The following is a 14,161-nucleotide window of genomic DNA, read 5'->3' as shown; positions in this document are numbered from 1 at the left end:
TCTTCCTTCCCCTTCTTTGTCCCCTTCCCTCCCATCAAAGCGGAATACAGTTACAACATCAAGGCAAAGGACGAAGCCATGAGATTTCTTCTTTCTTGCCAGGGACTCAAAGCAGGATGCTAATTTCTTGCTAGCATTTTAGCAGCAGGAAACTAGCAATCTACTTGCTGGGCTTCCTATCTGCCAAAATGAAATCTGTGGTCATCTGTGGACATTGGAGAAAGTGTTATGCTACTTATGGATTGCTGGATATTTGTATGTCATGTATGTTTACCTTCTTATTTTATTCAGATGTCTTTGAGCTGATTCCAAAAGCAAAAGCCCCTTTAAAACAGCATGTAGAGATTAAAAAATAAAAAGCATAACACTGAAACATGAGCAAAATCAACAAACATCCATAACTTAAACCTTCTTCCAGAGTACAAATATCAGACATGCCAACAGTTAATTATCCAAGAATAAGCACCCAGGTGCAAATTGGTAAGAATATAGTAAATGGGTCTTAATAGTATTTAAAAAATGGAAATGATGGGATTTAATGTACACAAAATGGTAGCAGCTGTTATGTAGATATTGCATCACTGCAGAAAAAGATGCTTCTTGCAGAAGTTGACTTAAAATCCTTCACCAACAGAAAGCCAAGTTTTGTTAGCTGCCTTGTTTATCAGCCAGAATAGAAAGATGATGTATAAATCAAATAAAGGAATAAATAAAAGTGCAAGCAATTTGTTAGGGTGAACCAATGATGCAAAAATTCTATCATCTAGTTTGGGCTACTAATTTCCCTCTTTTTTTACCAGTGAATAAACAGTACTTTATCAGTAAAACATTGCTCTATCTGATTTATATAATATTGGTGTGTATTCATATTTGTACAGATTCTACTCTGGTTCCATTCCAATTCACCAGATTATTATCCAAAGTAATCCGCTAGCTTTAACTTCAAATTGAGCATATCTTGGTTGTGCAATGTGGCCGTTTTCATTTTCTGTCCTGTCCAGCTATGTTCTGCAAATTTTAATACAAGCAGGCTCTTAACCCAAGGTCTCTGTTGTGTCTCAGAACAGCTTTGATTAACTGCTCAATTTCCCAATTGTTTATCTTCCATACATACCAGTGGGAGGCCCATTCCCCACTGGAAAGAGAACAGTATTGCAGTAGCTAGAATAACAGGGGGTGGGGGAATGCTGTAGGGCAGTGGCCTTCTTTCAGGGAATAGACAATTTTGTCAAATGATTGCTTTTTATACAAGGGAAGGACATACCGATAGTTAGGTGATACCGAGCCTAAGAGAGACTTTAAGCTTCATTAAAATAGTGTTGTGCATAGGAACTTCATTTCCTCCACATCTATCCAACCATAGGATAATGCTTGTTTTGTATCTTTTGCATTGATTGATTAATGTATACATACTTTCTCCAGCATCCAACAGTTTATATAAGGGCATTCCTATGTACTTCTACCACCTCCAGTTTGTTTTTCCCTTGATATAACAGAATAGGCCCTTTTCTGCAGCATGTAAGCATTTCATATCTCTTTGTTTCTTTTAAATACCTCAACCAATTTGCTTAAGTCCGATCGGTGACTGCCAAATTCAGGGCTGATTTTTATAGCCCTTCTTATGCGCAAACAAAAAGTATCCCCATTTCCGAAGCTTTTCATAGATTCTCTGACTACCTTCCATTTTTTAAATTGGATTCTATTGATGGCATATAGCAACTATATGCAACATTGCAATTGCCCAGGGTGGGCGGGTGGGTGGGTGGTGAGAGATACCTAGGGAAGCATCTGATAAGCAATACCCACATGTGCAAAATGGGTGAGGCAAGAGGCTCAGAAGAGACCCTCCCTAGTTTTTTGGGCTACAAAGGAGATGGAAGGATAATTGTACTTTCAGACTTGCAAGAGTATGTTAATATAATTTTACAATACAGTAGAATTAGCTTATCTGGTCGTGTAAGGCTGATCTGGCTCATTTTACTGCTTCACATATTACTCATTATTGTTTATTTTCTTATTTTTAAATTTTATCTCTTACTTTGTTTTGTTTGCAAATAACTCAAATTACTAACATTTTACAATATTTAAAACTCTTTAATAAGCTTAGCCGCTAAAAAAACCACTGGGTTCAACCCATGAACATTATGTGAAAATTAAACTTTGTACATTAAATATGCATTGAATGTAATGATGCACCATTTTTGATTCAAAAATTCTTTGGTGAGTGTGTAGCCCTTGGGAAAAATCATAGCTGCTTTTAGGAATTCTGGGCAGGTGCTACATTTGTACTCCCATGAGCTCTAAAGCACCTTTTTCTTGAAACCTGAAGTCCTGCACAGCCCTAGTACTTACTCCTTTAAGTTCTTCTTTGCTTTGTGTTATAGATTTAAATAAATAGAAATATCATAATGTCCAAGGTGTGAATAAATCCCTCACTGCCTAATGTAGCCTGGGCATCATTCAGAAAGTAAATTGTAGATGATTTCAAGATTATTCAGAACTGGGATTGCTCTCACCATACACTAACCAATAAGGCTCTCCCACCTGACAGTGAGTAGTCTAGAGAGGGAGATCAAATCTATAATAGCTGTCCACAGATTCTTTTATACTGGCTCAAGGGTTGTTGAAATCTCTCAAGACATCAGGCATGACTTGGAAAAGTCTCTTTGTGGTGTAATGCTTGACTGGGCAGTGGGCACAGCTAGTTTTCTCTTTCTGTTGAAGCATGACAGTTGCTATCACCCTTTGTCAAGAGAGAGAATTGCTAAAGGGTAGAATGGCAGGGCTGGGAAAAGTATCTGTCCTACCAAATCACTGCCTGATTGAGAAGGAAGAGACTGGATCGCTTTGGCCCAAGCACAGCAGAGGGGGTATTCAGCAGGTTCTGACCTGTTCTGGATAGCGGAAATTTTGAGTAGTTTGGAGAACCGATAAATACCACCTCTGACTGGCCCCGCCCCCATCTATTTTCTGCCTCCCAAGTCCCAACTGATCGGGAGGGAATGGAGATTTTACAGTATCTTTCCCCTGCAGGGCCCACCAAGCCACACCCACAATACCGGTAGTAAATAAAATTGAATCCCACCACTGGAGCACAGTCATGGATCTCTGAAACAGACCTAACCAGTACCATTGCCTTCCTCCCAACTGCTATGGACCCTGATCATAAGAAAAAGAGTCTGGCACTTTGCACAGGAGAAAGCATGGGAAACGGAGATACTCAGTACGATCAAAACAAAGAACAAAGAATGACGAGATCTTATCTGAGCTTTCCTGGGACATACTAGTTTCAGCACTCTCTATTAAATATCTCACACATAATTTTAAAAAAATTGCAGTCATTGAAACATATAGGATTCTCCCTGTTGCTCCAGCACAAACTATCAAAAGGTCTCTTTGACTTTTGTAGCTGGAAAGATTTTCATCATTTTTCAGCACAGTTCCCCTTCCAACAATCTCCAGTCTGAAGAAGGGGGCAATAAGAGGCTACATAGTTGGATTCAGTTTGTCCATAATGTGATGCTAGCCTTCCCTACAACTAAGGTCTCCTATATAAGTACTCCTTGACATACGACCACAACTGAGCCCAAAATTTATGTTGCTAAGTGAGAGAGTTGTTAAGGGAATTTTGAGCCATTTAACAACCTGCTTTGCCACAGTTCTTAAGTGAATCACTGCAGCTGTTAAATTAGCAAAACAGTCGTTAAGTGAATCTGGCTTCTTCCATTGACTTTGCTTGTCAGAAGTTCAGAAAAGGTGATCACATAACCCAAGGGACATTGCAACCATCATAAATATGAGTCAGTTGCCAAGCATCTGTGTTAGATACTTGCTATAATTATAACGGTTTCCACCAATCTCATTGGTCAAAGGGTCTGACAGCTCCCTATAAAAGGGCTGCTAGACTCAACCTTCACTGGATTGTTCATACTTGTTCTGTTACAATAAAGAGCTGTTGTTACTGTTAGCCTGTGTGTGCCTTTCCATTACCCGATCTAACAGTCTGAATTTTGATCATGTGACTATGGCATACTGCAATGGTAATACATGTCACTTTTTCGGTACTATTGTAACTTTGAATGGTCACTAAATGAACAATTTTAAATTGAGGACCACGAGTATCAGAAAATAAATTAATTAAATTCCTTTAATTTCTCTTATCTCTGGAAGCCTTCCACTGTTATAATTCCCCCTCTCTGATAATAGCAATAGCAATAGCACTTAGACTTATATACCACTTCATAGTGCTTTACGGTGCTCTAAGCGGTTTACAGAGTCAGCCTATTGCCCCCAACTACCTGGGTCCTCATTTTACCCATCTCGGAAGGATGGAAAACTGAGTCAACCTTGAGCCCGGTGAGATTTGAACTGCTGAACTGCAGTTAGCCGTGACCCGTCAAAAGCGCGAACGTCATAAGCGCGCCGACAACACCGCGGCGCTAAAACCACGATTTCAACAGCGCGCCGACAGAAGCGCGATTTCATTTAAGGTAAGATTTACAGTTAGGTTTAGGGTTAGGGTTAGGTTTAGGGTTAGGTTTAGGGTTAGGTTTAGGGTTAGGTTTAGGGTTAGGTTTAGGGTTAGGTTTAGGGTTAGGTTGAGGGTTAGGTTGAGGGTTAGGTTGAGGGTTACGTTACAGCGCGCTTCTGTGTGTCAAGAATGACAGAAATGAAGCAGGAAATTAAGAAAAATCTTCTTATAAGAACTTTGCATTGGAACTTGGTTGTTGGCCCTAGCAGAATTACAAGCGAAGCAAACATTATAATACACTATCGTCTAGAAGATGTCAGTTCTGAATTTTATTTTGTTTTGTTTTGTTTTAACTCAAGGGAAACAGCTATTTGTCAGCAAACATTCTTTTTACCTGGATAACTGGAATAATTCTATTCTTGATGGAGATGTAAATTTATTTCATCCTTGCAGTTTAAAAAATATGACTGTGCAGCCAATCCGATGACCAAATAATAATCAGAAATTATTCCGTGACAAAATAATAGTCAGATATTATTCAGCAACACTGAAAAACACAGTGTTCTAAAATTTCTTTCTCTCTTCTGCTTATGAGGTCATTAGGAACTTTTCTGTTTGGACTTCCACATTCAGGGCAACGTTTAACATTTGGACTTGAATATTCAGAGTGCATTTCAAGCTTTCTCCATGTTCTCTATCTGAGGTATAACAACAGTTATTAATAAACAGTGACCAAATTCATGTATCTGATTAAATGGTTCTTTGGGGTTTTAAGTGTCAGCCAAAATCAGCTACTTATGATTTATTTAATAAAACATAGTTAAAACAATGGCATGTATGTTGAAGCCCAATTGGTGAATTCTGGCACCAATTAATATGTTTGTTTGTTTGTTTGTTTGTTTGTTTGTTTGTTTATTGGGATTTATATGCCGCCCTTTTCCCTGAGGGGACTCAGGGCGGCTTACAACCACAGGGGAGGGGAAGTGCAAGGTCAAAACAAACACTTTGTGAACAAAAGAAAAATAATAAAACACAACTTTCATTCAACAATCAAACACTCGGGCGGGTAATTGAAGCCTATCCCCAGGCCTGCTGGGAGAGCCAGATCTTGAGGGCTGCGCGGAAGGTCTGGATCGTGGTGAGGGTGCGGATCTCCATGGGGAGCTCGTTCCATAGGGTCGGGGCAGCAACAGAAAAGGCTCTCCTCCGTGTAGTCGCCAGTCGACATTGACTGGCAGATGGAATTCGGAGGAGGCCCAGTCTGTGCGATCTGATTGGTCGATTTAGGGAGGTAATATGTCACTCTTGCAAATCCTTTCAGAGTGCAGATAGCAACTGTGCTAGCATTGCAATCTTACATTGACAGTTAACAATTCAACCTGTTTTGTGATCTATTTCCTATTACCTAAGAACATTCCTTTGTTATTCTCAACAATTATTTCCTGTCTGGCATATACAAGATTACAATAGTACAATAAATTAACCAAAGTCTCTTGCTGCCTTGGCCAATACTAAAGTGTTGAATAAGCTTATATTTCTGGCTAGAGGTCAGAGATTCTTCTCCTCTTCTGTACTTGCAGGACAATTTACTCATATTTATTTCCTTTGTATTTGAAAATAAAAATAATAAGTAAAGCAAATATATATTTTTAGATTACCAAAACCTATCTGGGGATTGGTGAACATATTTCTAATAAAAGCAACAGTAAGCATTATTCACAGTGAATTCGAGGATACAATATTTTAACATTTAACATTTCAAAGGTTATTTAATTTAGATTAGATATAATATTATTTACTCCGCTCTTTTTTGGTAACAGTGTAATCTTCTCAGGCTTGAGGAAGTAAATAGGATGTTAAAGAGGATTTGATTGATCAAATGATCACACAGTCATTACCTCTCTTTTATTTTATTTTCCAAGTTTTTGTACTCCCCATCTCCCTTAAAGAAAGACTTTGAGCAATGTACAATTATGGTTTATTACATATAACAAAGAGAAAATAGGTGGCTAGGTTCAGGAAGTATTCAACCGCTCTTTAAAAATAGGAAGTCTAACTTCCAGAAGAAATGTATGTTGGGCTTTAAAAAATTTAATGTAATAATAATAGGACAACTGCAATGGCGCCTTTCTCAGTCAAGATGCTTTGTAAAGTGATATACTAGGTGTAGGCAGTCTTAGGTAAGATTACTTTTCGTATCTCATTTTAGTGGGACTTTAGATTATTTGGATCTAATGTAAGATAGACGTGCAGACACATGACATTTATTATGAGAGGGACAGTTGGATGTGAATTTGTTTATTCTCTTTCACATTTATTGATTATTGATACTATCAACTACAATATTCTTTTGGTGCAGTGGTTCAAATTGGGCATTGGTTGGACTGCTGTTTGCTTATATAGCATATTCTTTTGGAGCCAGGTATGCTAGTTTGGATTCTGCCCACAGTAATAAACTGACTTGAGACTAACAAACTAAATCTCCATGCAGGTAAAACAAGACAATGTTCAAGGCCAGTTGTTTGGTCCAGGTGACAAAAGGAGGAATTCTGGGAGGATTTTTTCTAGAGGAATTGTTCTCTCTATGAAAGATCAAATATATAGCTTGAATTTATCAGTGGTTATGTGATGCTTCTGTTCTGGAGATGATATATAGTCATCATATTTGGTAATCATGGATAGCCTAATCCTTGATTAATTTTTCTAATCAACTTTTAACGCCATCCAGTTGTCCCAAAAGTGCTTTTTCTTTTTCAAGAAGCAACTGCACATTGTGGTTTTTCTCTGAAGACATTTTGCTTCTCATCCAAGAAACTTCTTCATCTCTGAGCTGAAGAAGCTTCTTGGATGAGAAGCAAAATGTCTTCAAAGAAAAACTAGAAAGTCCAGTTGCCTCTTGAAAAAGAAAAAGCACCTTGATCTGGATGACCAAGAATCTCCATAGACCATCCAGTTGGTTGCATCAATTACATTTTGTAATAGTGAATTCAATATGTGCCTCAAGAAGAAACCATTATTTTTGCTTATCTCAAATGTTCACCATTGAAGCGAATTATATGATACAGGAAGTTAATATTATGTAAGATGGAAGGGGAGAAACTTCTGTTTCTCCACACCACCACTTTTCTGTCTCTCTGTCATGCCTGTTATTTGCCTTCCATACTACGCTTCCCAGCTGCAACATATGACTGTGAAAGTTGGACCATAAGAAAGGCTGAGAGCCAAAGAATTGAGGCCTGTGAACTATGGTGCTAGAGAAGACTCCTGCGAGTCCCTTGGACTGCAAGTTGATCAAAACGGTCAGTCCTAGAGGAGATCAACCCTGACTGCTCTTTAGAAGGCCAGATTCTGAAGATGAAACTCAAATGCTTTGGCCATCTAATGAGAAGAAAGGACTCACTGGAGAAGATCATAATGCTGGGAAAGATTGAGGGCAAAAGAAAAGGGGACGACACAAAATGAGAAGGCTGGATGAGTCATCAAAGCAGAAGTTGTGACCTTAAATAGACTCCAGAGGATGGTAGAGGACAGGAAGGCCTGGAGGAACGTTGTTCATGGGGTCGTGATAGGTCGGATACAACTTCACAACTAGCAACAACAACTAACTACTATGCTAAAAAGGCTTCAAAGCTTTTCTGTTTTTTTCCTTCCATGAAGTCATGTCCAATTGTCAGAGACTGCTGGACAAGTTCCTGCAGTTTGCTCAGCAAAGTTTTTCATAAGTAGACAGCCTTTGCCTCTTTCCTAGGGCTGAGAGAGAGTGAATGACTCAAGGTCAATCAGTTGGCTCCATGCCAAGGCAGGACTAGAACTCCCAGTTTCTGGTCTGGTATCTTAACCATTATATCAAACTGGCTCTCAGTTTTTCTATATGGGCAGGGAAACTGTTCTACTGGTCCCTTGATAATTTTTTAGATTCTCATTTCTGCATTTTTCAAGCTTTATTATGTATTTTCTAAAATGTGATTACCAGAGTGCATAGCTTCCAAGTATGGCCATACCATATAAGGTACTGTATGATGAAGCTGGCATTATTATTTTCAGTTCCTTCCCAGTTAACCCCAGAATTTGTTGTTTTCACAGTATCAAAATATATGCATTGAATTTTTTCTTCAATATTCTATTATTTATGTTAAGAAAAACTTAGGTAACTTTTGTGGTTTTAATATTAATTTTACTTGAAGAAGATGTAAATGAGAAATAAGATGGGATCCTGCAACAACCTGATAGAATAGATATATTGAGGCTAAACAATAGTTTCCTGGCATCATTTTTTTCAGATTCAGGCTCTCCAGAAAAGAATGACATGAGACAATTAATCCGGAAGGATATCAGCTATTGCCTCCTTCCAGAATAAATGTTATCTCAGTAAACAAACATTGCCAGGAAAAGTACATGTTGAATCCCGTTTTTTTTCTTAGACTAGACACTAGAGCATTAATTATCAAGGTAGTTGTCTTATCTACTATAGATGTATTACATAGTATAGTTTTTATTGATGTTTCACATCTTGTTGTTAGCTGATATATCATTTGTGGTTTTAAATTATTACTTTCTTTGGAGATGTATTAAAACATGCATAAAACATAGATTTCATAGCAGGACTGGGAACTCTGCTACAAAAAAAACCAACCCTGCTCCATATTACACATAGTTGAATTTCGGACTTTTCTTTGTTCTTTAATGAGGCAATGATTGTGGGAGACCTGAACACAGCATGCCACTAGCACCTAATCAAGTTCAGCTATTGTAGAGAGACAGAGAAAATAGACTGTAATGACATTTATTCGGACAGAGCCTGGGAAACATACCAAATCTATAACTGTAAATACTATAACTTACTTGACAAGTGTTTGGCAATTATATAAATATTGGCAATACCCAAGCAAAAAATGGAACCATGGTACAAGAAATTGTCTTTCAGCTATTAAGGAAAACTAGCCTCACTGTTGACTTCCTTATATGGTCTGCTCCATCAGACTGCTGAAGCCTTCCCAGCATGACATTCTCCATCTCTGAAACGTTCTATCCAGGGGGTGGGGTTGCTGTGTGGGTGTGGCCATGGTGGGCATAGCCTAGCCCTAGTCGGTCTCCTGCATCATGGCGGGGGTGGGTGGGTGGGTCGTTTTTGCCTTCCCTGGGCTCTGGAGGCTTTCCTTGAGCCTTCAAGAGGGCGAAAACTGCCTCCCCAGGCTCTGGAGGCCCTCTGGAGGTCAGAAATGGGCCTTCCTGAACTTCTAGTAGTCCTGTTTTTCGCCCTCCCTGAGACTCCATGAGCACCCTGCAATTACCTGTATCCAAAATGGGATGCCTGGGGACTCCTGGGTGGGGTGGGGTGGGCAGGGCCAACCAGGAATGGGATTTTGGGGTTCTCCGAACTGCATAGAATCTTAGCTAGAGGTTGTCCCAAACCCCTGCAAATCCCCAGCAGCCCACCCCTGGTCCTATCTATATTCACAGGGATTGCCCCTCACTTACTGTAGAATCAGATGTCTTTATCTTGATCGGGCTGTTTGGCATTATAGTCAAGAATTGGGAACTTGGGAATTGGGCACTTAAGAAATTTTCTAAATATTTGATCAACAAAAGAACTGAACATCCTGAAAAGAACAGGAAGAAATCTCTGACAGAATCCTTATCAACTGCTGAAGTGGATGACCAGGAAGCGCCAATCTTATCAATGTTTCCCCTCGACTCTTTTCTGATCCTGTTATTGTTCTAAAAAAAAAGTCATTAAAGTCATTGGATCCTGGATGACTATTCAGTGCTGGTTAGTATCTCCCATTCTTTCCCCTTGCAGTACTGTTTGACATGTGCAGTGATTTGCCATTCATTTTTACTGTATATGTAAATATCCAGTAAAATTTATTGGAAGATTAATTTGATTTATTTGAAGATCTCCAGTACATTTAGCAATTCTGAGGCGATTACTAAGCATGTGATATCTTGCTTGAAATGCCACTTTTGTATCATGGCAAGGAATCTTGAGGGAACTTTCATTGATTTCCTTCCCTAAGTTCTAGAATTCTGGAGTGTATAAAGTAAATGCCTCTCACATGAGGACAACAGAAAGGCTTACCTGGCTTCTGATGCATCATACTTGAATGAGGAATGTGGACTAAAACTTAGCCAGTATTTTTCTGTGCATGTATATGCAAAGAAGATGTATATCTAGGCAGAAAATGCGGTGTAGGTCACCTGTTTTGCAAAAACAAAACAGCCATGGCGAGTTCAAAACTGCAGCTGGTTTAAATTCTTCCACCTGCCTACATCATTTTCATAATAACCACGACTGGAAAAAACATATATGCATACATGTATTTCACCATGGGATAAACAAATAACTGTTTTAAAGGGAGAGAGGGGTTTGGAAGGGGAAAGGGCTAAAATCTTCCTCTATACAGAAAATTGTTCTGAAATTTCCACTTCCTTTGTGGTGGCTTTTAATAAAGAACAGTTGAATTTCCAGTTGTGGAGTCCAATGTCACACCTCCTAGGTCTCTTTTAACTCTTAAAATAGGCTATTTTAAACACTCTTTTGATCCATAGTAAAATATTGTGAAGCTGAAATGCCTGCATTTAAAATAGGTATTCCAATTTACATTTTGAATGTGCATTTCCCACCTCTCTCCCCCTCCCTGCCTCATAAGGCAGCTGAAGATATTAAGATGCAGCTTACACACACACACACACACACACACACACACACACACTGAATTTACAAACTGCAAGGATTTCAAAGGAGCCGTGTGTTCTTTCCTATCAATGCTTGAAAGAGTCCCAGAGAAATGAAGAATCATTACATATCCTTTCTGATGATCCAGTTTTATTTTTAGTGATGGAAAGACAGGCATCACATTAATAAACCTGAGGGTGAAGTCTACTAGAGCAAAAGACTTAAGCAAAGTGAATCATTTTATTTTTTGGAATGTTTAGAAATTATAATTAAAAATAACAGGAAAAGTCATGAACTTAACCTAACCAACATGATTACATCATTGTTTTCTAAACATCACATCTTATTCAGGTTTTTTTTTCTGAATTGGAGTCATACTTTACTCTTGTTCAGGGAGAGGAATATATATTTGAATATGTATAGATTATGATTTACTCTTTCTCAAGGGCATCTCCCTCCTCTGTTTCTCTGTAAGTTCCTGATCTAGATATATCCATTGATTGGATAAAGGCATGCCCAAAGAAATTATTCTCAGGAACAGCCAAAAAGGAGATCATGTCTGAAGATGAATAATTGTTCTACATGCCTACATTGCCAATGTTTCGAATTATTCATCATGTTTGATGTGATATTGCCCAGAAACTGATTAGAAGGCACGGTCATGAATTGTATAGAGCTGCAATGGATAATCTCCTTTGTGGGGGGACAGTCTAGGTTCATGCCTAAATTTACTACTTGAACCAAGTTAGCATGTTCTGACACATATTTTGGAAATAATTAGCTTCTCTTTTATTAATGACAGCTTTAGAATTGGTTCTAATTTATCACTAAGAAAAAGTATAAAAGTCATCAATGTCACTTGAAGAACAGTCCTACTAATTGAAAGAAGTGTTTAATCAGTAAATTCTTTTTTTAAAAACCTATAGGTAGTCCTCGTATAGTGGCCATAATTGGGACTAGCAACTCAATTGTACAGTGAAACAGTTACTAAGTGAAACTGTGTTATGATTTTACTTCAGTTTTTCTTTGCTTTATAAGCCTGCAAAGATCATAAATGCAAAGGATTAATCACAAAGCTACTTTTTCACCACTGTCAAAACTGTGATGAAAACGGTTGCTATATGAGGCAGTTGGACCACCTGTACTAATTTTTGCAAACCGAGGTAGGAAGTGTTCAGGATTGGTTTTAACTCCCGTTAGAGGTTTCTCATATTCAGTTCACTTTGAAACTAAGGAACAATGCAACATTGTATGCATGTCAAATGTTAAGTGGGACTTCTAAGCAAGGCATGGTTTTCCTGCTGACAGGACTTTTTTCTCTGCAGTAAAAAATATTGACCATATATACAAATATGTGGTGTCTTACATGAGATTATATTTAATTCAGCAGTATAAACTGATTCAAAAAGGGAAGACACCTAGGCCACTTTTCTTGTCATCTATTAGGTTCACCTTATTGAAAAAAGGAATATTTTTTTTAAAAAAGTTGACAGTTGCCATGCAGCAAAACCAAAGCTCTAGCACTGCCTTGATAAAAATGAATTATAAAGTAAACACCACAGGCCTTCTTGGAAATTAAAAAAAGGGGGACAGCTGCAGTTTTGTTTAGAAATGTGTCCACCTGCAAGAGTGTTGACGGAGGTAATGCATGTGACAGCAAGCAGTGCAGGAAGGAAACAGCCTTGAGTGGGTAGTGGGAACAACTTCACACACTCGACTCTCAAGAAGCAGGAGTTTTGTGACTGGCCGTGCTCCCAAGGCAGCCGTTTTGTGAGAGTACAGGTGGTCCTTGACTTACAACAGTTCATTTAATGACCATTCGAAGTAACAACGGCAGTAGGAAAAAAGTGACCTATAACCGTTTTTCATTCTTAGGACCATTGCACTCTCTCCATGGTCACATGATCAAAATTCGGGTGCTTGGCAGTTGACTCATATTTACGACAGTGGCAGTATCCCAGAGTCATGTGATCCCCTTCAGTGACCTTCTCGATGGGGAAGTCAGATTTACCTAACAACCATGTTACCTAACCATTGGCAGCGATTCACTTAACCCACTGTGGCAAGAAAGATGGTAAAATGGGGAGGAGTCAAACTCACTTAACAAGGGCAGCAGAAATTTGGGGCTCTCTTAGGTCAAGGACTACCTGTATGCCATCATGGCATCCAATCAAAATTTGTCCCCCTATTTCCAAAAAGCTGAAGCCTGAAAGGGGCCCTCAGAAAAGCAGGCAGCCTTGATGGGAGAAGCCAGGACAGCTGACAGGCTAGTCAGCCTTCAGCAAAGGCAGGAGGCTTCCAAAGTTATCACCCTTCGAGGCGCCTCCTCCTCCTCCCTCTTTGCTTTGCCAAATCTCCAGCCTCGAGGTCGCTTCACGTGCTCTGGCCGCGGGGGGGCTTTCAGAGGGGAAATCTTATTTTCCACGCTCCTTCGAGCCCCGCGTCGTCCCAAGAAGTCAGCGCCAGGCGAAGGGAGACGCCCACTCCGCCAACTAAGAGGAAAAGCGCGCAAAAGGCGAAGCCTGGGACTCTTCCCCACCTTCTTCCAGAGGGAACCAGCAGCGGCAACCGCCAGCCCCTCTCCGCCTCACGCTCGGGCTCCGCCATTCCTCCAGAACCACCCTCTGCATGCTGCTGAGGGCAGCTGGTGGTAGCCAGGGCGCGAGCCCCGCTGCTTTTCCCCCTCCCTCGCCGCGCCTCGCCTCGCCGCGCCTGCCCGTTTGTGACCCCTCAGCCTAGACGCGCCGCGGAGAGGCGAGGCGAGGCGAGGCTAAGAGGGCATTTCGGGCCGGCGGCGGAGACAATGAACAGCGGCAAAAGCGAGCAAGAGCTCAGCCCGGCCGAGCCGAACTTGCAAGAGGAAGAGGTACCTGCTCGAAAAGGAGAGGCGGTGGTTGAATTGGCCGCTTTGGGGTGGAGTGGGGTGGTGGTGGGGGACGACACACTTTCCGAGCGGGGTGTCAAGGCGCGCCACGATGATATATTGGGGAGCCCTCGGCAAAAGGTTCGGGGAA

The 14,161-nt window shown here is 40.1% G+C and overlaps 1 protein-coding gene across 3 annotated transcripts in view; it reads left to right on the top strand.

The window, feature by feature from the left end:
- Positions 1–13,879: 13,879 nt before the first annotated feature.
- The window catches only part of RBPMS (RNA binding protein, mRNA processing factor), a 112,519-nt gene continuing 112,237 nt past the window's right edge, over positions 13,880–14,161 (top strand). For 2 of the 3 annotated variants that reach the window (XM_087716371.1, XM_087716368.1), the window contains exon 1: positions 13,880–14,017. In XM_087716371.1, the coding sequence (XP_087572497.1) occupies positions 13,951–14,017 (67 nt within the window). In that variant the 5' untranslated portion in view covers positions 13,880–13,950. The remainder of the gene's footprint in view (positions 14,018–14,161) is intronic. The other variant, XM_087716369.1, reaches the window with a different exon arrangement.

The sequence above is a fragment of the Thamnophis sirtalis genome, unplaced genomic scaffold, assembly GCF_051295495.1.
Source record: "Thamnophis sirtalis isolate CommonGarterSnake01/CBP01778 unplaced genomic scaffold, rThaSir2_p1.2 scaffold_5, whole genome shotgun sequence".
NCBI classification, from domain to species: Eukaryota; Metazoa; Chordata; class Lepidosauria; order Squamata; family Natricidae; genus Thamnophis; species Thamnophis sirtalis.
The sequence above is the reverse complement of the archived record's forward strand: the minus strand, read 5'-3'. Positions and strand labels throughout refer to the sequence as shown.